General features: G+C 74.3%; 1 protein-coding gene across 1 annotated transcript in view; it reads left to right on the forward strand.

Annotated features, from left to right (window-relative positions):
- Window positions 1-25204, forward strand: part of UBAP2L (ubiquitin associated protein 2 like) — a 79382-nt gene that overhangs the window by 18320 nt on the left and 35858 nt on the right. The window contains 4 exon segments of the mRNA XM_048503439.1: window positions 884-1052; window positions 1972-2067; window positions 3559-3604; window positions 4910-5112. Of these exon segments, the coding sequence (XP_048359396.1) occupies window positions 884-1052; window positions 1972-2067; window positions 3559-3604; window positions 4910-5112 (514 nt within the window).

A 25204-nucleotide genomic window follows, 5' to 3' on the forward strand; every position in this document is an offset into this window, starting at 1 on the left:
TGAAGTCTATAAAATTATGCATGGGGTAGAAAATGTTGACAGAGAGAAATTTTTCTCTCTTTCTCACAATACTAGAAGCAGGGGGCATTCATTGAAAATGCTGGGGGGAAGAATTAGGACTAATAAAAGGAAACACTTCTTCACGCAACGTGTGATTGCTGTTTGGAATATGCTGCCACAGGAGGTGGTGATGGCCACTAACCTGGATAGCTTTAAAAAGGGCTTGGACAGATTTATGGAGGAGAAGTCAATCTATGGCTACCAATCTTGATCCTCCTTGATCTCAGATTGCAAATGCCTTAGCAGACCAGGTGCTCAGGAGCAGCAGAAGCAGCAGAAGGCCATTGCTTTCACATCCTGCACGTGAGCTCCCAAAGGCACCTGGTGGGCCACTGCGAGTAGCAGAATGCTGGACTAGATGGACTCTGGTCTGATCCAGCAGGCTACTTCTTATGTTCTTATGTTCTTATGTTCATGGTAAGCAGGCACTGATAATTTATCTAATCCCCCTTCGAACTGAGCATGTCACATATCATAACAGTGAGTTTCATTAGATGAGTTGAGAAAGTGCCTCCTTTTGTCTGATTCTACCTCCAGTTGATTTCACAAAGTGCCCCCAAGTGCTTGTGGTATAACAGAGGGAAGATGAAGCGCTCCCGATCCTCTTCCGGTGCTCTGCACGTGACCTTTGTGAACCTCTACCACGTCTCCCCAGTTGTTTTCCGAAACTAAAACACATATAAAAGCTCTTTGGGCATTCCTGTTGGCCGAACGCTGTGGACGCCTCCTCGCTCTCCTACGTCACATTGTTAAAGGTGTTGAACTGGGAGCGGCTACGTATACCCAGAGTTATGTGAACGGTGTTGGTCTTTCTCGCCCTCAGCATTCCTGGGAAATGGTTGGCAAAAAGAAGGGTGTTTCGGGACAGAAGGACAGCGGGCAAACGGAACCCAGCGAAGAAGGCAAAGAGAACCGAGAGAGGGAGAGGGACTTCAGCCGGCGACGCGGCGGGTTGCCAAGAAGGGGCCGGGGAGCAAGCCGCGGAAGAGAGTGTACGCATCACAACTTCTTGCAAAGGGGGTGGGGGCTTCTCATTGTGCAGGCTGGGGGCTAAAAGAGGTGGCTGGGGGGTGAAAGTCCTTGACCAAAGGGGCTCCATTTGGAAGCCTTCTGGCTTGCTAAATCGTCAGGTGTTCTTGTGAGTGAACCTTAAAGGGAGCGCAGTGCAACGTCTGGGAGGAAAGTTTGGACCCCAGGAACTGCCATCAGATGCATTTATTTGCTTATTTTGAACTCTCTCAGCCTCACAAGGAGTGTAAAATCCAACTCTTTATCTTCTTTACTTACTTGCCCTTTACTTAATTGATTATACCTGCAGGCAGCTTAACAGAACAGAAAGCCTTTATTGGCATGTTAAAAGAACACGGCAGCTACAAAACAAACCAATACAGCAAAACACATCCAATGCAAACCTGCAAGACACATCAGTCCGTGTTCACATCTTCAACAAAAAGAAGACCACCAATTCACATTACACTGAGCCCGAACCACCCAACAACAAGCAAATTCTGTCTGCATCATACTGGCCATGTTTGTTATGATTACTATTAGCAAGAGACAGAAATTAAGACACATATTAAATCTAAAATTAATACCGCAGATAAACATTTCAGAGCTGCTACAGCGACATGCTAAATTCCAAGGTTGCAGGCAGCTTACATAATTCTCTCTTTCTGTGGCAGCCCTGTGAGGTAGGCTAGGCTGAGAGAGTATAATTGGCCTGTGTAGGCCTGGTGAACTTCCGTGGCATAAGCAGGGATTCGAACCTAGTTCTCCCAGATCCTACTCTGACACTAACCACTGCACCACTCTGGCTGTCAGACTTGACTCAAGTCTGTTTGTTTGACCATGCCACTGAGCTGCAGGCCGGTCCAAGAGGAAAACGTACTAGGGACATTTTGTATCTTCCAGTTCGGGGGCAGGAGAACGGACTGGATGGTGGCAAGGCCGGTGGATCTTCTGGACGAGGCACGGAGAGAGGCCGACGGGGGCGCGGGAGAGGCAGAGGTGAGCAGGACCAGGTGGAAAAGAGGCTAGGCACCCCCGCCCTTTGAGCCGGGCAGAAGGGCAGCTGTCATGGCTGTCCTGAAATGAGCTGGGAGCAGAAAATGGGCATAGTCCTAAATTACATCTTACCCATGTTCCTTTAATGTTGTATGCAGACTATGCAGTGCTATTGTCCTTGTCCAGTATTGGCCTTAAACGCCTAATGTACAGCTTTGCTAATTATTGCAAAGAGAACAGACTGGAAATTAACTATGCCAAAACTAAAGTTCTCATTTTTGCTAAGAGTTGGAAGCCCACGTCCTGGCGAATTAAGGGCCACAAAATTGAGCAGGTCAAATATTTCCGATACCTTGGCATTTACTATAGCTATATTTTGTCATGGTCCTCACAGCAACTAGCAGTAACTACCTCGGCACATACCAACATGACAGCAATATATCGCTTTTTTTTTACAGTAAAGGCAATCAATACATTCCTGCGGCTTTGAAGGTTTTTGAGGCTAGGATTGGCTCCTTGCTACTGTACGGTTCCCCCATTTGGATTTCGGCAATAAATAAATCATGTAATTTATTACATTCCAAATTCCTTCGGAAACTAATGGGGCTCCCTAGATGTGTGCCTTATGCTGCTTTGTGCATTGAGATGGGCCAAACAACTCTAGCTGGGAGCAGAAGCACAATTGTGCCTTCAACCACTGAGGCTGGAGCTCTTGGTAGCAAATCCAGCCACTGAAAGGTCCTCGGGCCAACAAAAGCCTCGTTGCGAAGAACTGCGCGTTCCGCTGCCTTGTGGGAGATGGTTCCGCAGTCTTTGAGTTCTCGTGGCCGTTGTTGTCAGAACCACAGGGGTGTCGACAAATTTTTCCAGCGGAGCGCCCCACAGGAGTAGATCACCCAGCGGTATGCAAGCCAGGAACAGCACACAGTCACCTTCCAAAGAAGAGGTTCCTTTATTGTCGCGATACCAAGTAACAAAGTGCTTCGCCAGGTAGCAGGTGTTCCAAGACACACTCCTCTGCCTTCTCTCGGCCACATATATACAAAAAGGCCACCTATCCGGTGCAGGTGTCTTATCAGACTTTGGTTGCACATGGCACTGTCCAAGGTCGGACATGACTGTCATGTGCCCTGTTTCCCCGAATATAAGACATCCCCTGAAAATAAGACGTAGTAGAGGTTTTGCTGAAGTGCGAAATATAAGGCATCCCCCGCCCAAAGTAAGACGTAGCAAAGTTTTTGTTGGGAAGCATGCCTGACGAACAGAACACAAAAAAATAAGACATCCCCTGAAAATAAGACATAACGCATCTTTGGGAGCGAAAATTAATATAAGACACTGTCTTATTTTCGGGGAAACACGGTAGATGTTGCTCACTTTGACAGCACCTGACAGTTGTCAACTGCTTTTACAGTTGAATTTTTGCCGCCTCTTTGTTTAGAGGTCACACCGCTGAAAGTATTTGTGCTTAGGTTTTTTGTTTTTTTTTTACAGGTGGCTCCGGAAGGCGGGGAGGAAGGTTCTCCGCCCAAGGCATGGGGTACGTTTCCTTAAAAACATTGCTGGTGGGCAGGGGGTTCTTTCTTTGTATGGTGGGTGAATGGCACTGTCACCCTTCCACACTTCGTTTTGGCAGCAGTGTTGAGGAATTCTGGGAAGTGGTGAAGGGGCCGAGGACACTATTTATTTCGATTTGTGCGCTATCCTACTTGGCAGGGTTCGGAGCAGCTTACAATAATAACAAATAATTTCTTTTCTTTTTTTTAATGATTTAAAGTTTATTGGTAGTTCATTATCATACAATTCATAATACAATAATTTATAAGCAATTAAGCAAGAGATCCCAAGAGAAAAGAAAGAAAGAAAGAAAGAAAGAAAGAAAGAAAGAGAGAAAGAAAGAAAGAAAGAAAGAAAGAAAGAAAGAAAGAAAGAAAGAAAGAAAGAAAGAAAGAAAGAAAGAAACACGAAGGAAGGACTTCCAGCTAGATTTACATATCTCTAAACTCAAAGAAGAAACATTCTAACCTTAACCATCTATCTATCTATCTATCTATCTATCTATCTATCTATCTATCTATCTATCTATCTATCTATCTATCTATCTATCTATCTATCTATCTATCTATACATACACATACACACGTATATACATACATACATACACAAAAACTCAATAATATACAATTTGTTACATTCATGAAATTGATAATAACAAATAATTTCAAATCAAAGTTAAAATAAGGCCGGTGACAGTTGCCACTGAAAGCAGTAGGGATCCAGGATTTGGGACCAGCAATAAGTGCAACTAATTGTCGAAGGCTTTCATGGCCGGATTCAACTGGTCGTGGTGGGTTTTCTGGGCTGTGTGGCTGTGGTCTGGTAGTTTCTTGTTCCAAACTTTTCGCCTGCATCTGTGGCTGGCATCTTCAGAGGTGTATCACAGAGGGAAGTCTGTTACACACTGTCCAGGGCCTCTGTGACACGCCTCTGAAATTCTCGTCGGTCTCTAAGGTGCTGCTGGACTCAAATCAAACCTTCCAGAGTTAATGTATTGTCGAAGGCTTTCACGGCCAGAATCACCGGACTGTTGTGGGGTTTCCGGGCTGTATGGCCGTGTTCCAATAGCCTTTTCCCCTGACGTTTTGCCTGCATCTGTGGCTGGCATCTTCAGAGGATCTGATCCTCTGAAGGTGCCAGCCACAGACGCAGGCGAAACATCAGGAGAATATGCTATTGGGACACGGCCATACAGCCCGGAAAACCCACAACTTTCTGAGTTAGTTATAAAGGGGCAACCAAGCTTGAACGTGAAATGAAAATTTTCAAATTCTGCTCTGTGTTCCAGAACTTTCAACCCAGCGGACTACGCAGAGCCGGCAAGCACGGAAGAAGGTTATGGGAATAGTAATAACAACACATGGAATAACACTGGTAGCTTTGAGCCGGACGATGGGACGAGTAAGTGGCCCGGGCTTAGGGGTGGGGGTGGATCTTCATTCAGAGAAGGTGCTGATGACGTCCCAAGTTTGCTGAGTCAATGGGATCTCCGTACCTTCTGAGTCTGCTGTTCCTGAGTGGCCACTCAATTCACGGTCACACTCACATCTTCTTAATGTGGATCAGCCACCTCTTCATGCTCATGAGCCGTGTCCATGCTAAGTATGTTTCATAGAATCATAGAGTTGGAAGAGACTCCAAGGGCCATCAAGTCTACCCCCCCCCCCCCCCCCCCCCCCGCCTTGCAGGAACACACAATCAAAGCACTCCTGACAGATGGCCATGCAGCCTCTCTTTAAAAACCTCCAAAGAAGGAGACTCCACCATTTTCTGAGGCAGTGAATTCCACTGTCGAACAGCCCTGACAGTCAGAAAGTTCTTCCTAATTTTAGGTGGAATCTCTTTTCCTGCACCTTGAATCCATTACTCCATGTCCTAGTCTCTGAGGAAGTAGAAAACAAGCTTGCTCTTTGTCATGACATCCCTTCAAATATTTAAACATAACTATCATGTCCTCCCCCCACCTTAACCTTAACTTCTCCAGACTAAACATCCCCAGCTCTCTAAGTCTCTCTTCTTGGGCATGGATTCCAGACCTTTGACCATTTTGGTTGCCCTCCTCTGGACACATTCCAGCTTGTCAATATCCTTCTTGAATTGTGGTGCCCGGAACTGAACACAGTACTCTAGGTGCGGTCTGACCAATGCAGGGTAGAGTGGTACAACTACTTCCCTCGATCTAGACACTATACTCTTATTGATGCATCCCAGAATTGCATTGGCTTTCTTGTCTGCTGTATCACACTGCTGACTCATGTTCAGTTTGTGGTCTACCAAGACTCCCGGATCCTTTTCACATGTAGTGTGTCAAGCCAGATGTCACCCATCCTATATCTTTGCATTTCATTTTTTTCTGCCTAAATGTAGTATCTTAACATTTATCTCTGTTGAAATTCATTTTGTTAGTTTTGGCCCAGCTCTCTAATCTGTCCAGATCATTTTGAACCCTGCCCCTGTCCTCCAGGGTATTAGCTACCCCTCCTAATTTGGTGTCATCTGCAAATTTGATTAACATGCCCTCTATTTCATCATCCAAGTCATTGATAAAAATATTGAATAGCACTGGGCCCTGCTTCCCAAGGAATGTGAGAAAGAGTTCGGTTGGAGCTGAGGTCCCCCAAGGTTGGCGATAGACAGAGATCAAGCCACCTGACATCGTACCCCCATAGAAGCAACCCTGTTTCCCATGAGACTAAAGTGTCAGGGGAAAGCCTATTTATCTACATGACATGTGAAGCCACAAAGCAAAGATCAAGAAAAGAATGCCCCAGAAGAGCAGCAATAACATATAGCAGGCTGGTTACATATATCTCTTAGCAAAATAGTTACATATATCTTGTAGCAGTTACATTGGGTTAAGAATGCATCTCAAACACTATACCAGTGGTGGTGAACCTTTGGCACTCCAGATGTTCTGGACTACAATTCCCATCAGCCCCTGCCAGAATGGCCAATTGACCATGCTGGCAGGGGCTGATGGGAATTGAAGTCCATAACATCTGGAATGCCAAAGGTTCGCCACCACGGCACTAGACACTATCCCCCTGACACTCTGCAGGTTTGGGGATGGCATACTGGCATTCTTGGGTTGAGTTTGAGGGAGTGGTATTTGCCCAAACCTCTGGCATCACTTTTGGATGTGATGCCAGCAATTGTCTGCAGAAGGCGAATCAAAACATTGGACTGGAAGAATAGCTAGAGGTGTTTTGGAGATTTGGAGGGCAGCTTTGGCGGGGGAGGGGGAGCATTTTGCCTCTTACACCGGCATATTTCCAAACTCTGGCATCTTAGCCTGGTTTTTGTCAAACATTTACCGGCTGGTGCCCTGTTTCTATGGCACAGTTCCCCCCCCCCCCCCCAAATTAAAGCTAGACAGCTAGGCAACCTCTGTTGAGTCTGCAAGCTCACAGCTGGCACAGTTGTTGAGGATAATTAGGACTTTAACAATCCTCACTGAGATTGTTCAAATAATTTCAAATACTAGAAATGTGGCCATTAGCTGTGAGGGATTTGCGAGCTTTTTTGTTGTGACCTTCTGGCCAGCTCAATACAGTGAAGGAGCTGGAAGTTCCTTGGCTGTCCTCTGGTCCAGTTTTGGACTTCTTCAGCTGCCTCACCCAGGCCGATGTTGGCAGGACCCTGGCAGCTGTAAAAACCTACCACTTGTCCTCTGGATCCAAGTCCATCATGACTGGTGACAGCCTGAGGGATTCTTTCTTTCTTTCTTTCTTTCTTTCTTTCTTTCTTTCTTTCTTTCTTTCTTTCTTTCTTTCTTTCTTTCTTTCTTTCTTTCTTTCTTTCTTTCTTTCTTTCTTTCTTTCTTTCTTTCTTTCTTTCTTTCTTTCTTTCTTTCTTTCTTTCTTTCTTTCTTTCTTTCTTTCTTTCTTTTTTAAAGAACTAGCCTGCTGGATCAGACCAGAGTCCATCTAGTCTAGCACTCTGCTACTCGCAGAGGCCCACCAGGTGCCTTTGGGAGCTCACATGCAGGATGCAAAAGCAATGGCCTTCTGCGGCTGCTTCTGCTCCCGAGCACCTGGTCTGCTAAGGCATTTGCAATCTGAGATCCAGGAGGATCAAGATTGGTAGCCATAGATCGACTTCTCCTCCATCAATCTGTCCAAGCCCTTTTAAAAGCTATCCAGGTGAGTGGCCATCACCACCTCCTGTGGCAGCATATGCCAAACACCAATCACACGTTGCGTGAAGAAGTGTTTCCTTTTATTAGTCCTAATTCTTCCCCCCAGCATTTTCAATTGATGCCCCCTGGTTCTAGTATTGTGAGAAAGAGAGAAAAATGTCTCTCTGTCAACATTTTCTACCCCATTACATTATAAATCCGTTCCCAGGCACAGGGGGTCTTTCCAGCGAAGCTGAAGGAGCCAGTGAAACATCTGCTCTTGAAAAAACGATTATTAGATCGGTTCTCTTGGGTTTTCCGGGCTGTGTGGCCGTGGTCTGGTGAATCTTGTTCCTAACGTTCCTAACATCTTCAGAGGAGTATCACAGGGAAAAGTCTGAAGATGCCAGCCACAGATGCAGGCGAAACACCACTGAAGATGCCAGCCACAGATGCAGGCGAAACGTCAGGAACAAGATCCACCAGACCATGACCACACAGCCCGGAAAATCCACCAGAACCAGTTGAATGCTGCCATGAAAGCCTTCGACAATACATTACTAGATCCATCCGATCTGGCTGACTACTACCCGGTCTTGCTCTTGCCCTTTCTGGGTAAGATGTTTAAGAGAGCAGTTGCCGTTCAGCTCCGGCCATTCCTAGATGATTCAGCAGCATTGGATCTATTTCAGTCCAGCTTCCGACCTGGCCATGGGACGGAGACGGTGTTGGTCGCTCTTATGGATGATCTGCAGAGACCACAGGATCAGGGCAGGTCAGCGCTGCTGATTCTTCTCAGTCCAACAGCAGTGTTCGACCCAGTCAGTTACGATCTTTTGACCCACCGTCTTGTCTAGCTGGCTGGCCTCCCTTCCTCTTGCCCCCTACACCCCCCCCCCATTTTCCATCTTTAAATCAGGAGTGGTGGTGTATTAGCCTACCCCCGTGGTGGTGAACCTTTGGCACTCCAGATGTTATGGACTACAATTCCCATCAGCCCCTGCCAGCATGGCCAATTGGCCATGCTGCCCCCCCCCCCCCCACCCCCCCCCCCCCCCACCCCCCCCCCCCCCCACCCCCCCCCCCCCCCACCCCCCCCCCCCCCCACCCCCCCCCCCCCCCACCCCCCCCCCCCCCCACCCCCCCCCCCCCCCACCCCCCCCCCCCCCCACCCCCCCCCCCCCCCACCCCCCCCCCCCCCCACCCCCCCCCCCCCCCACCCCCCCCCCCCCCCACCCCCCCCCCCCCCCACCCCCCCCCCCCCCCACCCCCCCCCCCCCCCACCCCCCCCCCCCCCCACCCCCCCCCCCCCCCACCCCCCCCCCCCCCCACCCCCCCCCCCCCCCACCCCCCCCCCCCCCCACCCCCCCCCCCCCCCACCCCCCCCCCCCCCCACCCCCCCCCCCCCCCACCCCCCCCCCCCCCCACCCCCCCCCCCCCCCACCCCCCCCCCCCCCCACCCCCCCCCCCCCCCACCCCCCCCCCCCCCCACCCCCCCCCCCCCCCACCCCCCCCCCCCCCCACCCCCCCCCCCCCCCACCCCCCCCCCCCCCCACCCCCCCCCCCCCCCACCCCCCCCCCCCCCCACCCCCCCCCCCCCCCACCCCCCCCCCCCCCCACCCCCCCCCCCCCCCACCCCCCCCCCCCCCCACCCCCCCCCCCCCCCACCCCCCCCCCCCCCCACCCCCCCCCCCCCCCACCCCCCCCCCCCCCCACCCCCCCCCCCCCCCACCCCCCCCCCCCCCCACCCCCCCCCCCCCCCACCCCCCCCCCCCCCCACCCCCCCCCCCCCCCACCCCCCCCCCCCCCCACCCCCCCCCCCCCCCACCCCCCCCCCCCCCCACCCCCCCCCCCCCCCACCCCCCCCCCCCCCCACCCCCCCCCCCCCCCACCCCCCCCCCCCCCCACCCCCCCCCCCCCCCACCCCCCCCCCCCCCCACCCCCCCCCCCCCCCACCCCCCCCCCCCCCCACCCCCCCCCCCCCCCACCCCCCCCCCCCCCCACCCCCCCCCCCCCCCACCCCCCCCCCCCCCCACCCCCCCCCCCCCCCACCCCCCCCCCCCCCCACCCCCCCCCCCCCCCACCCCCCCCCCCCCCCACCCCCCCCCCCCCCCACCCCCCCCCCCCCCCACCCCCCCCCCCCCCCACCCCCCCCCCCCCCCACCCCCCCCCCCCCCCACCCCCCCCCCCCCCCACCCCCCCCCCCCCCCACCCCCCCCCCCCCCCACCCCCCCCCCCCCCCACCCCCCCCCCCCCCCACCCCCCCCCCCCCCCACCCCCCCCCCCCCCCACCCCCCCCCCCCCCCACCCCCCCCCCCCCCCACCCCCCCCCCCCCCCACCCCCCCCCCCCCCCACCCCCCCCCCCCCCCACCCCCCCCCCCCCCCACCCCCCCCCCCCCCCACCCCCCCCCCCCCCCACCCCCCCCCCCCCCCACCCCCCCCCCCCCCCACCCCCCCCCCCCCCCACCCCCCCCCCCCCCCACCCCCCCCCCCCCCCACCCCCCCCCCCCCCCACCCCCCCCCCCCCCCACCCCCCCCCCCCCCCACCCCCCCCCCCCCCCACCCCCCCCCCCCCCCACCCCCCCCCCCCCCCACCCCCCCCCCCCCCCACCCCCCCCCCCCCCCACCCCCCCCCCCCCCCACCCCCCCCCCCCCCCACCCCCCCCCCCCCCCACCCCCCCCCCCCCCCACCCCCCCCCCCCCCCACCCCCCCCCCCCCCCACCCCCCCCCCCCCCCACCCCCCCCCCCCCCCACCCCCCCCCCCCCCCACCCCCCCCCCCCCCCACCCCCCCCCCCCCCCACCCCCCCCCCCCCCCACCCCCCCCCCCCCCCACCCCCCCCCCCCCCCACCCCCCCCCCCCCCCACCCCCCCCCCCCCCCACCCCCCCCCCCCCCCACCCCCCCCCCCCCCCACCCCCCCCCCCCCCCACCCCCCCCCCCCCCCACCCCCCCCCCCCCCCACCCCCCCCCCCCCCCACCCCCCCCCCCCCCCACCCCCCCCCCCCCCCACCCCCCCCCCCCCCCACCCCCCCCCCCCCCCACCCCCCCCCCCCCCCACCCCCCCCCCCCCCCACCCCCCCCCCCCCCCACCCCCCCCCCCCCCCACCCCCCCCCCCCCCCACCCCCCCCCCCCCCCACCCCCCCCCCCCCCCACCCCCCCCCCCCCCCACCCCCCCCCCCCCCCACCCCCCCCCCCCCCCACCCCCCCCCCCCCCCACCCCCCCCCCCCCCCACCCCCCCCCCCCCCCACCCCCCCCCCCCCCCACCCCCCCCCCCCCCCACCCCCCCCCCCCCCCACCCCCCCCCCCCCCCACCCCCCCCCCCCCCCACCCCCCCCCCCCCCCACCCCCCCCCCCCCCCACCCCCCCCCCCCCCCACCCCCCCCCCCCCCCACCCCCCCCCCCCCCCACCCCCCCCCCCCCCCACCCCCCCCCCCCCCCACCCCCCCCCCCCCCCACCCCCCCCCCCCCCCACCCCCCCCCCCCCCCACCCCCCCCCCCCCCCACCCCCCCCCCCCCCCACCCCCCCCCCCCCCCACCCCCCCCCCCCCCCACCCCCCCCCCCCCCCACCCCCCCCCCCCCCCACCCCCCCCCCCCCCCACCCCCCCCCCCCCCCACCCCCCCCCCCCCCCACCCCCCCCCCCCCCCACCCCCCCCCCCCCCCACCCCCCCCCCCCCCCACCCCCCCCCCCCCCCACCCCCCCCCCCCCCCACCCCCCCCCCCCCCCACCCCCCCCCCCCCCCACCCCCCCCCCCCCCCACCCCCCCCCCCCCCCACCCCCCCCCCCCCCCACCCCCCCCCCCCCCCACCCCCCCCCCCCCCCACCCCCCCCCCCCCCCACCCCCCCCCCCCCCCACCCCCCCCCCCCCCCACCCCCCCCCCCCCCCACCCCCCCCCCCCCCCACCCCCCCCCCCCCCCACCCCCCCCCCCCCCCACCCCCCCCCCCCCCCACCCCCCCCCCCCCCCACCCCCCCCCCCCCCCACCCCCCCCCCCCCCCACCCCCCCCCCCCCCCACCCCCCCCCCCCCCCACCCCCCCCCCCCCCCACCCCCCCCCCCCCCCACCCCCCCCCCCCCCCACCCCCCCCCCCCCCCACCCCCCCCCCCCCCCACCCCCCCCCCCCCCCACCCCCCCCCCCCCCCACCCCCCCCCCCCCCCACCCCCCCCCCCCCCCACCCCCCCCCCCCCCCACCCCCCCCCCCCCCCACCCCCCCCCCCCCCCACCCCCCCCCCCCCCCACCCCCCCCCCCCCCCACCCCCCCCCCCCCCCACCCCCCCCCCCCCCCACCCCCCCCCCCCCCCACCCCCCCCCCCCCCCACCCCCCCCCCCCCCCACCCCCCCCCCCCCCCACCCCCCCCCCCCCCCACCCCCCCCCCCCCCCACCCCCCCCCCCCCCCACCCCCCCCCCCCCCCACCCCCCCCCCCCCCCACCCCCCCCCCCCCCCACCCCCCCCCCCCCCCACCCCCCCCCCCCCCCACCCCCCCCCCCCCCCACCCCCCCCCCCCCCCACCCCCCCCCCCCCCCACCCCCCCCCCCCCCCACCCCCCCCCCCCCCCACCCCCCCCCCCCCCCACCCCCCCCCCCCCCCACCCCCCCCCCCCCCCACCCCCCCCCCCCCCCACCCCCCCCCCCCCCCACCCCCCCCCCCCCCCACCCCCCCCCCCCCCCACCCCCCCCCCCCCCCACCCCCCCCCCCCCCCACCCCCCCCCCCCCCCACCCCCCCCCCCCCCCACCCCCCCCCCCCCCCACCCCCCCCCCCCCCCACCCCCCCCCCCCCCCACCCCCCCCCCCCCCCACCCCCCCCCCCCCCCACCCCCCCCCCCCCCCACCCCCCCCCCCCCCCACCCCCCCCCCCCCCCACCCCCCCCCCCCCCCACCCCCCCCCCCCCCCACCCCCCCCCCCCCCCACCCCCCCCCCCCCCCACCCCCCCCCCCCCCCACCCCCCCCCCCCCCCACCCCCCCCCCCCCCCACCCCCCCCCCCCCCCACCCCCCCCCCCCCCCACCCCCCCCCCCCCCCACCCCCCCCCCCCCCCACCCCCCCCCCCCCCCACCCCCCCCCCCCCCCACCCCCCCCCCCCCCCACCCCCCCCCCCCCCCACCCCCCCCCCCCCCCACCCCCCCCCCCCCCCACCCCCCCCCCCCCCCACCCCCCCCCCCCCCCACCCCCCCCCCCCCCCACCCCCCCCCCCCCCCACCCCCCCCCCCCCCCACCCCCCCCCCCCCCCACCCCCCCCCCCCCCCACCCCCCCCCCCCCCCACCCCCCCCCCCCCCCACCCCCCCCCCCCCCCACCCCCCCCCCCCCCCACCCCCCCCCCCCCCCACCCCCCCCCCCCCCCACCCCCCCCCCCCCCCACCCCCCCCCCCCCCCACCCCCCCCCCCCCCCACCCCCCCCCCCCCCCACCCCCCCCCCCCCCCACCCCCCCCCCCCCCCACCCCCCCCCCCCCCCACCCCCCCCCCCCCCCACCCCCCCCCCCCCCCACCCCCCCCCCCCCCCACCCCCCCCCCCCCCCACCCCCCCCCCCCCCCACCCCCCCCCCCCCCCACCCCCCCCCCCCCCCACCCCCCCCCCCCCCCACCCCCCCCCCCCCCCACCCCCCCCCCCCCCCACCCCCCCCCCCCCCCACCCCCCCCCCCCCCCACCCCCCCCCCCCCCCACCCCCCCCCCCCCCCACCCCCCCCCCCCCCCACCCCCCCCCCCCCCCACCCCCCCCCCCCCCCACCCCCCCCCCCCCCCACCCCCCCCCCCCCCCACCCCCCCCCCCCCCCACCCCCCCCCCCCCCCACCCCCCCCCCCCCCCACCCCCCCCCCCCCCCACCCCCCCCCCCCCCCACCCCCCCCCCCCCCCACCCCCCCCCCCCCCCACCCCCCCCCCCCCCCACCCCCCCCCCCCCCCACCCCCCCCCCCCCCCACCCCCCCCCCCCCCCACCCCCCCCCCCCCCCACCCCCCCCCCCCCCCACCCCCCCCCCCCCCCACCCCCCCCCCCCCCCACCCCCCCCCCCCCCCACCCCCCCCCCCCCCCACCCCCCCCCCCCCCCACCCCCCCCCCCCCCCACCCCCCCCCCCCCCCACCCCCCCCCCCCCCCACCCCCCCCCCCCCCCACCCCCCCCCCCCCCCACCCCCCCCCCCCCCCACCCCCCCCCCCCCCCACCCCCCCCCCCCCCCACCCCCCCCCCCCCCCACCCCCCCCCCCCCCCACCCCCCCCCCCCCCCACCCCCCCCCCCCCCCACCCCCCCCCCCCCCCACCCCCCCCCCCCCCCACCCCCCCCCCCCCCCACCCCCCCCCCCCCCCACCCCCCCCCCCCCCCACCCCCCCCCCCCCCCACCCCCCCCCCCCCCCACCCCCCCCCCCCCCCACCCCCCCCCCCCCCCACCCCCCCCCCCCCCCACCCCCCCCCCCCCCCACCCCCCCCCCCCCCCACCCCCCCCCCCCCCCACCCCCCCCCCCCCCCACCCCCCCCCCCCCCCACCCCCCCCCCCCCCCACCCCCCCCCCCCCCCACCCCCCCCCCCCCCCACCCCCCCCCCCCCCCACCCCCCCCCCCCCCCACCCCCCCCCCCCCCCACCCCCCCCCCCCCCCACCCCCCCCCCCCCCCACCCCCCCCCCCCCCCACCCCCCCCCCCCCCCACCCCCCCCCCCCCCCACCCCCCCCCCCCCCCACCCCCCCCCCCCCCCACCCCCCCCCCCCCCCACCCCCCCCCCCCCCCACCCCCCCCCCCCCCCACCCCCCCCCCCCCCCACCCCCCCCCCCCCCCACCCCCCCCCCCCCCCACCCCCCCCCCCCCCCACCCCCCCCCCCCCCCACCCCCCCCCCCCCCCACCCCCCCCCCCCCCCACCCCCCCCCCCCCCCACCCCCCCCCCCCCCCACCCCCCCCCCCCCCCACCCCCCCCCCCCCCCACCCCCCCCCCCCCCCACCCCCCCCCCCCCCCACCCCCCCCCCCCCCCACCCCCCCCCCCCCCCACCCCCCCCCCCCCCCACCCCCCCCCCCCCCCACCCCCCCCCCCCCCCACCCCCCCCCCCCCCCACCCCCCCCCCCCCCCACCCCCCCCCCCCCCCACCCCCCCCCCCCCCCACCCCCCCCCCCCCCCACCCCCCCCCCCCCCCACCCCCCCCCCCCCCCACCCCCCCCCCCCCCCACCCCCCCCCCCCCCCACCCCCCCCCCCCCCCACCCCCCCCCCCCCCCACCCCCCCCCCCCCCCACCCCCCCCCCCCCCCACCCCCCCCCCCCCCCACCCCCCCCCCCCCCCACCCCCCCCCCCCCCCACCCCCCCCCCCCCCCACCCCCCCCCCCCCCCACCCCCCCCCCCCCCCACCCCCCCCCCCCCCCACCCCCCCCCCCCCCCACCCCCCCCCCCCCCCACCCCCCCCCCCCCCCACCCCCCCCCCCCCCCACCCCCCCCCCCCCCCACCCCCCCCCCCCCCCACCCCCCCCCCCCCCCACCCCCCCCCCCCCCCACCCCCCCCCCCCCCCACCCCCCCCCCCCCCCACCCCCCCCCCCCCCCACCCCCCCCCCCCCCCACCCCCCCCCCCCCCCACCCCCCCCCCCCCCCACCCCCCCCCCCCCCCACCCCCCCCCCCCCCCACCCCCCCCCCCCCCCACCCCCCCCCCCCCCCACCCCCCCCCCCCCCCACCCCCCCCCCCCCCCACCCCCCCCCCCCCCCACCCCCCCCCCCCCCCACCCCCCCCCCCCCCCACCCCCCCCCCCCCCCACCCCCCCCCCCCCCCACCCCCCCCCCCCCCCACCCCCCCCCCCCCCCACCCCCCCCCCCCCCCACCCCCCCCCCCCCCCACCCCCCCCCCCCCCCACCCCCCCCCCCCCCCACCCCCCCCCCCCCCCACCCCCCCCCCCCCCCACCCCCCCCCCCCCCCACCCCCCCCCCCCCCCACCCCCCCCCCCCCCCACCCCCCCCCCCCCCCACCCCCCCCCCCCCCCACCCCCCCCCCCCCCCACCCCCCCCCCCCCCCACCCCCCCCCCCCCCCACCCCCCCCCCCCCCCACCCCCCCCCCCCCCCACCCCCCCCCCCCCCCACCCCCCCCCCCCCCCACCCCCCCCCCCCCCCACCCCCCCCCCCCCCCACCCCCCCCCCCCCCCACCCCCCCCCCCCCCCACCCCCCCCCCCCCCCACCCCCCCCCCCCCCCACCCCCCCCCCCCCCCACCCCCCCCCCCCCCCACCCCCCCCCCCCCCCACCCCCCCCCCCCCCCACCCCCCCCCCCCCCCACCCCCCCCCCCCCCCACCCCCCCCCCCCCCCACCCCCCCCCCCCCCCACCCCCCCCCCCCCCCACCCCCCCCCCCCCCCACCCCCCCCCCCCCCCACCCCCCCCCCCCCCCACCCCCCCCCCCCCCCACCCCCCCCCCCCCCCACCCCCCCCCCCCCCCACCCCCCCCCCCCCCCACCCCCCCCCCCCCCCACCCCCCCCCCCCCCCACCCCCCCCCCCCCCCACCCCCCCCCCCCCCCACCCCCCCCCCCCCCCACCCCCCCCCCCCCCCACCCCCCCCCCCCCCCACCCCCCCCCCCCCCCACCCCCCCCCCCCCCCACCCCCCCCCCCCCCCACCCCCCCCCCCCCCCACCCCCCCCCCCCCCCACCCCCCCCCCCCCCCACCCCCCCCCCCCCCCACCCCCCCCCCCCCCCACCCCCCCCCCCCCCCACCCCCCCCCCCCCCCACCCCCCCCCCCCCCCACCCCCCCCCCCCCCCACCCCCCCCCCCCCCCACCCCCCCCCCCCCCCACCCCCCCCCCCCCCCACCCCCCCCCCCCCCCACCCCCCCCCCCCCCCACCCCCCCCCCCCCCCACCCCCCCCCCCCCCCACCCCCCCCCCCCCCCACCCCCCCCCCCCCCCACCCCCCCCCCCCCCCACCCCCCCCCCCCCCCACCCCCCCCCCCCCCCACCCCCCCCCCCCCCCACCCCCCCCCCCCCCCACCCCCCCCCCCCCCCACCCCCCCCCCCCCCCACCCCCCCCCCCCCCCACCCCCCCCCCCCCCCACCCCCCCCCCCCCCCACCCCCCCCCCCCCCCACCCCCCCCCCCCCCCACCCCCCCCCCCCCCCACCCCCCCCCCCCCCCACCCCCCCCCCCCCCCACCCCCCCCCCCCCCCACCCCCCCCCCCCCCCACCCCCCCCCCCCCCCACCCCCCCCCCCCCCCACCCCCCCCCCCCCCCACCCCCCCCCCCCCCCACCCCCCCCCCCCCCCACCCCCCCCCCCCCCCACCCCCCCCCCCCCCCACCCCCCCCCCCCCCCACCCCCCCCCCCCCCCACCCCCCCCCCCCCCCACCCCCCCCCCCCCCCACCCCCCCCCCCCCCCACCCCCCCCCCCCCCCACCCCCCCCCCCCCCCACCCCCCCCCCCCCCCACCCCCCCCCCCCCCCACCCCCCCCCCCCCCCACCCCCCCCCCCCCCCACCCCCCCCCCCCCCCACCCCCCCCCCCCCCCACCCCCCCCCCCCCCCACCCCCCCCCCCCCCCACCCCCCCCCCCCCCCACCCCCCCCCCCCCCCACCCCCCCCCCCCCCCACCCCCCCCCCCCCCCACCCCCCCCCCCCCCCACCCCCCCCCCCCCCCACCCCCCCCCCCCCCCACCCCCCCCCCCCCCCACCCCCCCCCCCCCCCACCCCCCCCCCCCCCCACCCCCCCCCCCCCCCACCCCCCCCCCCCCCCACCCCCCCCCCCCCCCACCCCCCCCCCCCCCCACCCCCCCCCCCCCCCACCCCCCCCCCCCCCCACCCCCCCCCCCCCCCACCCCCCCCCCCCCCCACCCCCCCCCCCCCCCACCCCCCCCCCCCCCCACCCCCCCCCCCCCCCACCCCCCCCCCCCCCCACCCCCCCCCCCCCCCACCCCCCCCCCCCCCCACCCCCCCCCCCCCCCACCCCCCCCCCCCCCCACCCCCCCCCCCCCCCACCCCCCCCCCCCCCCACCCCCCCCCCCCCCCACCCCCCCCCCCCCCCACCCCCCCCCCCCCCCACCCCCCCCCCCCCCCACCCCCCCCCCCCCCCACCCCCCCCCCCCCCCACCCCCCCCCCCCCCCACCCCCCCCCCCCCCCACCCCCCCCCCCCCCCACCCCCCCCCCCCCCCACCCCCCCCCCCCCCCACCCCCCCCCCCCCCCACCCCCCCCCCCCCCCACCCCCCCCCCCCCCCACCCCCCCCCCCCCCCACCCCCCCCCCCCCCCACCCCCCCCCCCCCCCACCCCCCCCCCCCCCCACCCCCCCCCCCCCCCACCCCCCCCCCCCCCCACCCCCCCCCCCCCCCACCCCCCCCCCCCCCCACCCCCCCCCCCCCCCACCCCCCCCCCCCCCCACCCCCCCCCCCCCCCACCCCCCCCCCCCCCCACCCCCCCCCCCCCCCACCCCCCCCCCCCCCCACCCCCCCCCCCCCCCACCCCCCCCCCCCCCCACCCCCCCCCCCCCCCACCCCCCCCCCCCCCCACCCCCCCCCCCCCCCACCCCCCCCCCCCCCCACCCCCCCCCCCCCCCACCCCCCCCCCCCCCCACCCCCCCCCCCCCCCACCCCCCCCCCCCCCCACCCCCCCCCCCCCCCACCCCCCCCCCCCCCCACCCCCCCCCCCCCCCACCCCCCCCCCCCCCCACCCCCCCCCCCCCCCACCCCCCCCCCCCCCCACCCCCCCCCCCCCCCACCCCCCCCCCCCCCCACCCCCCCCCCCCCCCACCCCCCCCCCCCCCCACCCCCCCCCCCCCCCACCCCCCCCCCCCCCCACCCCCCCCCCCCCCCACCCCCCCCCCCCCCCACCCCCCCCCCCCCCCACCCCCCCCCCCCCCCACCCCCCCCCCCCCCCACCCCCCCCCCCCCCCACCCCCCCCCCCCCCCACCCCCCCCCCCCCCCACCCCCCCCCCCCCCCACCCCCCCCCCCCCCCACCCCCCCCCCCCCCCACCCCCCCCCCCCCCCACCCCCCCCCCCCCCCACCCCCCCCCCCCCCCACCCCCCCCCCCCCCCACCCCCCCCCCCCCCCACCCCCCCCCCCCCCCACCCCCCCCCCCCCCCACCCCCCCCCCCCCCCACCCCCCCCCCCCCCCACCCCCCCCCCCCCCCACCCCCCCCCCCCCCCACCCCCCCCCCCCCCCACCCCCCCCCCCCCCCACCCCCCCCCCCCCCCACCCCCCCCCCCCCCCACCCCCCCCCCCCCCCACCCCCCCCCCCCCCCACCCCCCCCCCCCCCCACCCCCCCCCCCCCCCACCCCCCCCCCCCCCCACCCCCCCCCCCCCCCACCCCCCCCCCCCCCCACCCCCCCCCCCCCCCACCCCCCCCCCCCCCCACCCCCCCCCCCCCCCACCCCCCCCCCCCCCCACCCCCCCCCCCCCCCACCCCCCCCCCCCCCCACCCCCCCCCCCCCCCACCCCCCCCCCCCCCCACCCCCCCCCCCCCCCACCCCCCCCCCCCCCCACCCCCCCCCCCCCCCACCCCCCCCCCCCCCCACCCCCCCCCCCCCCCACCCCCCCCCCCCCCCACCCCCCCCCCCCCCCACCCCCCCCCCCCCCCACCCCCCCCCCCCCCCACCCCCCCCCCCCCCCACCCCCCCCCCCCCCCACCCCCCCCCCCCCCCACCCCCCCCCCCCCCCACCCCCCCCCCCCCCCACCCCCCCCCCCCCCCACCCCCCCCCCCCCCCACCCCCCCCCCCCCCCACCCCCCCCCCCCCCCACCCCCCCCCCCCCCCACCCCCCCCCCCCCCCACCCCCCCCCCCCCCCACCCCCCCCCCCCCCCACCCCCCCCCCCCCCCACCCCCCCCCCCCCCCACCCCCCCCCCCCCCCACCCCCCCCCCCCCCCACCCCCCCCCCCCCCCACCCCCCCCCCCCCCCACCCCCCCCCCCCCCCACCCCCCCCCCCCCCCACCCCCCCCCCCCCCCACCCCCCCCCCCCCCCACCCCCCCCCCCCCCCACCCCCCCCCCCCCCCACCCCCCCCCCCCCCCACCCCCCCCCCCCCCCACCCCCCCCCCCCCCCACCCCCCCCCCCCCCCACCCCCCCCCCCCCCCACCCCCCCCCCCCCCCACCCCCCCCCCCCCCCACCCCCCCCCCCCCCCACCCCCCCCCCCCCCCACCCCCCCCCCCCCCCACCCCCCCCCCCCCCCACCCCCCCCCCCCCCCACCCCCCCCCCCCCCCACCCCCCCCCCCCCCCACCCCCCCCCCCCCCCACCCCCCCCCCCCCCCACCCCCCCCCCCCCCCACCCCCCCCCCCCCCCACCCCCCCCCCCCCCCACCCCCCCCCCCCCCCACCCCCCCCCCCCCCCACCCCCCCCCCCCCCCACCCCCCCCCCCCCCCACCCCCCCCCCCCCCCACCCCCCCCCCCCCCCACCCCCCCCCCCCCCCACCCCCCCCCCCCCCCACCCCCCCCCCCCCCCACCCCCCCCCCCCCCCACCCCCCCCCCCCCCCACCCCCCCCCCCCCCCACCCCCCCCCCCCCCCACCCCCCCCCCCCCCCACCCCCCCCCCCCCCCACCCCCCCCCCCCCCCACCCCCCCCCCCCCCCACCCCCCCCCCCCCCCACCCCCCCCCCCCCCCACCCCCCCCCCCCCCCACCCCCCCCCCCCCCCACCCCCCCCCCCCCCCACCCCCCCCCCCCCCCACCCCCCCCCCCCCCCACCCCCCCCCCCCCCCACCCCCCCCCCCCCCCACCCCCCCCCCCCCCCACCCCCCCCCCCCCCCACCCCCCCCCCCCCCCACCCCCCCCCCCCCCCACCCCCCCCCCCCCCCACCCCCCCCCCCCCCCACCCCCCCCCCCCCCCACCCCCCCCCCCCCCCACCCCCCCCCCCCCCCACCCCCCCCCCCCCCCACCCCCCCCCCCCCCCACCCCCCCCCCCCCCCACCCCCCCCCCCCCCCACCCCCCCCCCCCCCCACCCCCCCCCCCCCCCACCCCCCCCCCCCCCCACCCCCCCCCCCCCCCACCCCCCCCCCCCCCCACCCCCCCCCCCCCCCACCCCCCCCCCCCCCCACCCCCCCCCCCCCCCACCCCCCCCCCCCCCCACCCCCCCCCCCCCCCACCCCCCCCCCCCCCCACCCCCCCCCCCCCCCACCCCCCCCCCCCCCCACCCCCCCCCCCCCCCACCCCCCCCCCCCCCCACCCCCCCCCCCCCCCACCCCCCCCCCCCCCCACCCCCCCCCCCCCCCACCCCCCCCCCCCCCCACCCCCCCCCCCCCCCACCCCCCCCCCCCCCCACCCCCCCCCCCCCCCACCCCCCCCCCCCCCCACCCCCCCCCCCCCCCACCCCCCCCCCCCCCCACCCCCCCCCCCCCCCACCCCCCCCCCCCCCCACCCCCCCCCCCCCCCACCCCCCCCCCCCCCCACCCCCCCCCCCCCCCACCCCCCCCCCCCCCCACCCCCCCCCCCCCCCACCCCCCCCCCCCCCCACCCCCCCCCCCCCCCACCCCCCCCCCCCCCCACCCCCCCCCCCCCCCACCCCCCCCCCCCCCCACCCCCCCCCCCCCCCACCCCCCCCCCCCCCCACCCCCCCCCCCCCCCACCCCCCCCCCCCCCCACCCCCCCCCCCCCCCACCCCCCCCCCCCCCCACCCCCCCCCCCCCCCACCCCCCCCCCCCCCCACCCCCCCCCCCCCCCACCCCCCCCCCCCCCCACCCCCCCCCCCCCCCACCCCCCCCCCCCCCCACCCCCCCCCCCCCCCACCCCCCCCCCCCCCCACCCCCCCCCCCCCCCACCCCCCCCCCCCCCCACCCCCCCCCCCCCCCACCCCCCCCCCCCCCCACCCCCCCCCCCCCCCACCCCCCCCCCCCCCCACCCCCCCCCCCCCCCACCCCCCCCCCCCCCCACCCCCCCCCCCCCCCACCCCCCCCCCCCCCCACCCCCCCCCCCCCCCACCCCCCCCCCCCCCCACCCCCCCCCCCCCCCACCCCCCCCCCCCCCCACCCCCCCCCCCCCCCACCCCCCCCCCCCCCCACCCCCCCCCCCCCCCACCCCCCCCCCCCCCCACCCCCCCCCCCCCCCACCCCCCCCCCCCCCCACCCCCCCCCCCCCCCACCCCCCCCCCCCCCCACCCCCCCCCCCCCCCACCCCCCCCCCCCCCCACCCCCCCCCCCCCCCACCCCCCCCCCCCCCCACCCCCCCCCCCCCCCACCCCCCCCCCCCCCCACCCCCCCCCCCCCCCACCCCCCCCCCCCCCCACCCCCCCCCCCCCCCACCCCCCCCCCCCCCCACCCCCCCCCCCCCCCACCCCCCCCCCCCCCCACCCCCCCCCCCCCCCACCCCCCCCCCCCCCCACCCCCCCCCCCCCCCACCCCCCCCCCCCCCCACCCCCCCCCCCCCCCACCCCCCCCCCCCCCCACCCCCCCCCCCCCCCACCCCCCCCCCCCCCCACCCCCCCCCCCCCCCACCCCCCCCCCCCCCCACCCCCCCCCCCCCCCACCCCCCCCCCCCCCCACCCCCCCCCCCCCCCACCCCCCCCCCCCCCCACCCCCCCCCCCCCCCACCCCCCCCCCCCCCCACCCCCCCCCCCCCCCACCCCCCCCCCCCCCCACCCCCCCCCCCCCCCACCCCCCCCCCCCCCCACCCCCCCCCCCCCCCACCCCCCCCCCCCCCCACCCCCCCCCCCCCCCACCCCCCCCCCCCCCCACCCCCCCCCCCCCCCACCCCCCCCCCCCCCCACCCCCCCCCCCCCCCACCCCCCCCCCCCCCCACCCCCCCCCCCCCCCACCCCCCCCCCCCCCCACCCCCCCCCCCCCCCACCCCCCCCCCCCCCCACCCCCCCCCCCCCCCACCCCCCCCCCCCCCCACCCCCCCCCCCCCCCACCCCCCCCCCCCCCCACCCCCCCCCCCCCCCACCCCCCCCCCCCCCCACCCCCCCCCCCCCCCACCCCCCCCCCCCCCCACCCCCCCCCCCCCCCACCCCCCCCCCCCCCCACCCCCCCCCCCCCCCACCCCCCCCCCCCCCCACCCCCCCCCCCCCCCACCCCCCCCCCCCCCCACCCCCCCCCCCCCCCACCCCCCCCCCCCCCCACCCCCCCCCCCCCCCACCCCCCCCCCCCCCCACCCCCCCCCCCCCCCACCCCCCCCCCCCCCCACCCCCCCCCCCCCCCACCCCCCCCCCCCCCCACCCCCCCCCCCCCCCACCCCCCCCCCCCCCCACCCCCCCCCCCCCCCACCCCCCCCCCCCCCCACCCCCCCCCCCCCCCACCCCCCCCCCCCCCCACCCCCCCCCCCCCCCACCCCCCCCCCCCCCCACCCCCCCCCCCCCCCACCCCCCCCCCCCCCCACCCCCCCCCCCCCCCACCCCCCCCCCCCCCCACCCCCCCCCCCCCCCACCCCCCCCCCCCCCCACCCCCCCCCCCCCCCACCCCCCCCCCCCCCCACCCCCCCCCCCCCCCACCCCCCCCCCCCCCCACCCCCCCCCCCCCCCACCCCCCCCCCCCCCCACCCCCCCCCCCCCCCACCCCCCCCCCCCCCCACCCCCCCCCCCCCCCACCCCCCCCCCCCCCCACCCCCCCCCCCCCCCACCCCCCCCCCCCCCCACCCCCCCCCCCCCCCACCCCCCCCCCCCCCCACCCCCCCCCCCCCCCACCCCCCCCCCCCCCCACCCCCCCCCCCCCCCACCCCCCCCCCCCCCCACCCCCCCCCCCCCCCACCCCCCCCCCCCCCCACCCCCCCCCCCCCCCACCCCCCCCCCCCCCCACCCCCCCCCCCCCCCACCCCCCCCCCCCCCCACCCCCCCCCCCCCCCACCCCCCCCCCCCCCCACCCCCCCCCCCCCCCACCCCCCCCCCCCCCCACCCCCCCCCCCCCCCACCCCCCCCCCCCCCCACCCCCCCCCCCCCCCACCCCCCCCCCCCCCCACCCCCCCCCCCCCCCACCCCCCCCCCCCCCCACCCCCCCCCCCCCCCACCCCCCCCCCCCCCCACCCCCCCCCCCCCCCACCCCCCCCCCCCCCCACCCCCCCCCCCCCCCACCCCCCCCCCCCCCCACCCCCCCCCCCCCCCACCCCCCCCCCCCCCCACCCCCCCCCCCCCCCACCCCCCCCCCCCCCCACCCCCCCCAGGCTCCCTCATAGCCATAAAGGGGGGACAGCGTATGCCACAGCAGCGATCAAGTTCACCAGCTGAGTGGGGGCCCGCTCTGTCATAGCGGGCCCTTTCTGGGGTACTTGGAACAAACCAGCTCTTTTTCGAGGCTGCGTTCTATCAGCAGAGTGTAAAGCGGAGTCACTCCGGTAAGATGAGAATGTTCAGTCTTCTTGCACTCACTGCAACCTTCTACCACTCTTGGAAAAGTAGACTCTCCACGCAAGATGTTCTTTCCATAGGAAGGTTTTTACTTCAGCAGTTGCAAGGTTACACAAGTCTGTTCTACACAAGACTATTATACTATACAGAACCCTTCAGCAAGAACAAAATTCAACACATACAGAACTTAACTCAGACTATATCTCAACTCAACTCAGCATATACAAAGCATACATCAGGGATACTTTTCCCCGCCCAGGCCTCAGCCTCTCATTGGTCTAGAACAGGGGTAGGGAACCTGCGGCTCTCCAGATGTTCAGGAACTACAATTCCCATCAGCCCCTGCCAGCATGGCCAATTGGCCATGCTGGCAGGGGCTGATGGGAATTGTAGTTCCTGAACATCTGGAGAGCCGCAGGTTCCCTACCCCAGGTCTAGAATCACAGTTGAATTCACCAATCATGTTAAAGGTCAATGATTAGACCATCACAACTGTTGCACTCTGGCTGTGACTAATTTCTCAGATGCATATATGTATACATGGATTTATATCATTGTTCATTTTTTATATATTTCATTAATTATAATCACAATAACTTATTTTTAAACAACATCCAAGAGGTAAGTCCGAAATCATCCCAGATAAATCCAGGATCATCAGGTAAGTATTTAGTTCCAATCAATGCGAAGTCATGTATATACATCAATAAATGTTCAGTCCAAATAATTCATCAATATAATTTTATATAAATCCATTCAGGTAACTGTTCTGAACATGTCCAGTGATGAGTCCAAAATTATGATTTCGGACTTACCTCTTGGATGTTGTTTAAAAATAAGTTATTGTGATTATAATTAATGAAATACTCTATCAGAAATAATGGTTCAATGATGCGAATCAACATCTATATCTCATATATATATGTATCCTGAGAAATTGATGCAACCAGAGTAGCAACAATTCTGACCAATCCTAATTACTAATATTTACTGCTGCACCCTCTTTTTTGTGTGTAGAAAGGTCAATGGTTGCCACCTCTTGCCCCGAGACTGACTGTCTCCGTCCTCTGGGTTGGCAAACCTCTGCTAACTCAGAAGATGACCTCTTTGTGGACTTTTACTCTTTTTTAGATATCATGGCATGTTCCCCTGTGATTCAAAGGTCTGAGTGGTAGAAGCTGGAGCTAAGATTCGCCGGCCTCGGCCAGGCTGCCAAAGCTGCGCTGACCTTTCCCTTTCCTTCCGGCCCAACA

This window comes from Sphaerodactylus townsendi, linkage group LG01 (assembly GCF_021028975.2).
Source record: "Sphaerodactylus townsendi isolate TG3544 linkage group LG01, MPM_Stown_v2.3, whole genome shotgun sequence".
Classification (NCBI taxonomy): Eukaryota; Metazoa; Chordata; class Lepidosauria; order Squamata; family Sphaerodactylidae; genus Sphaerodactylus; species Sphaerodactylus townsendi.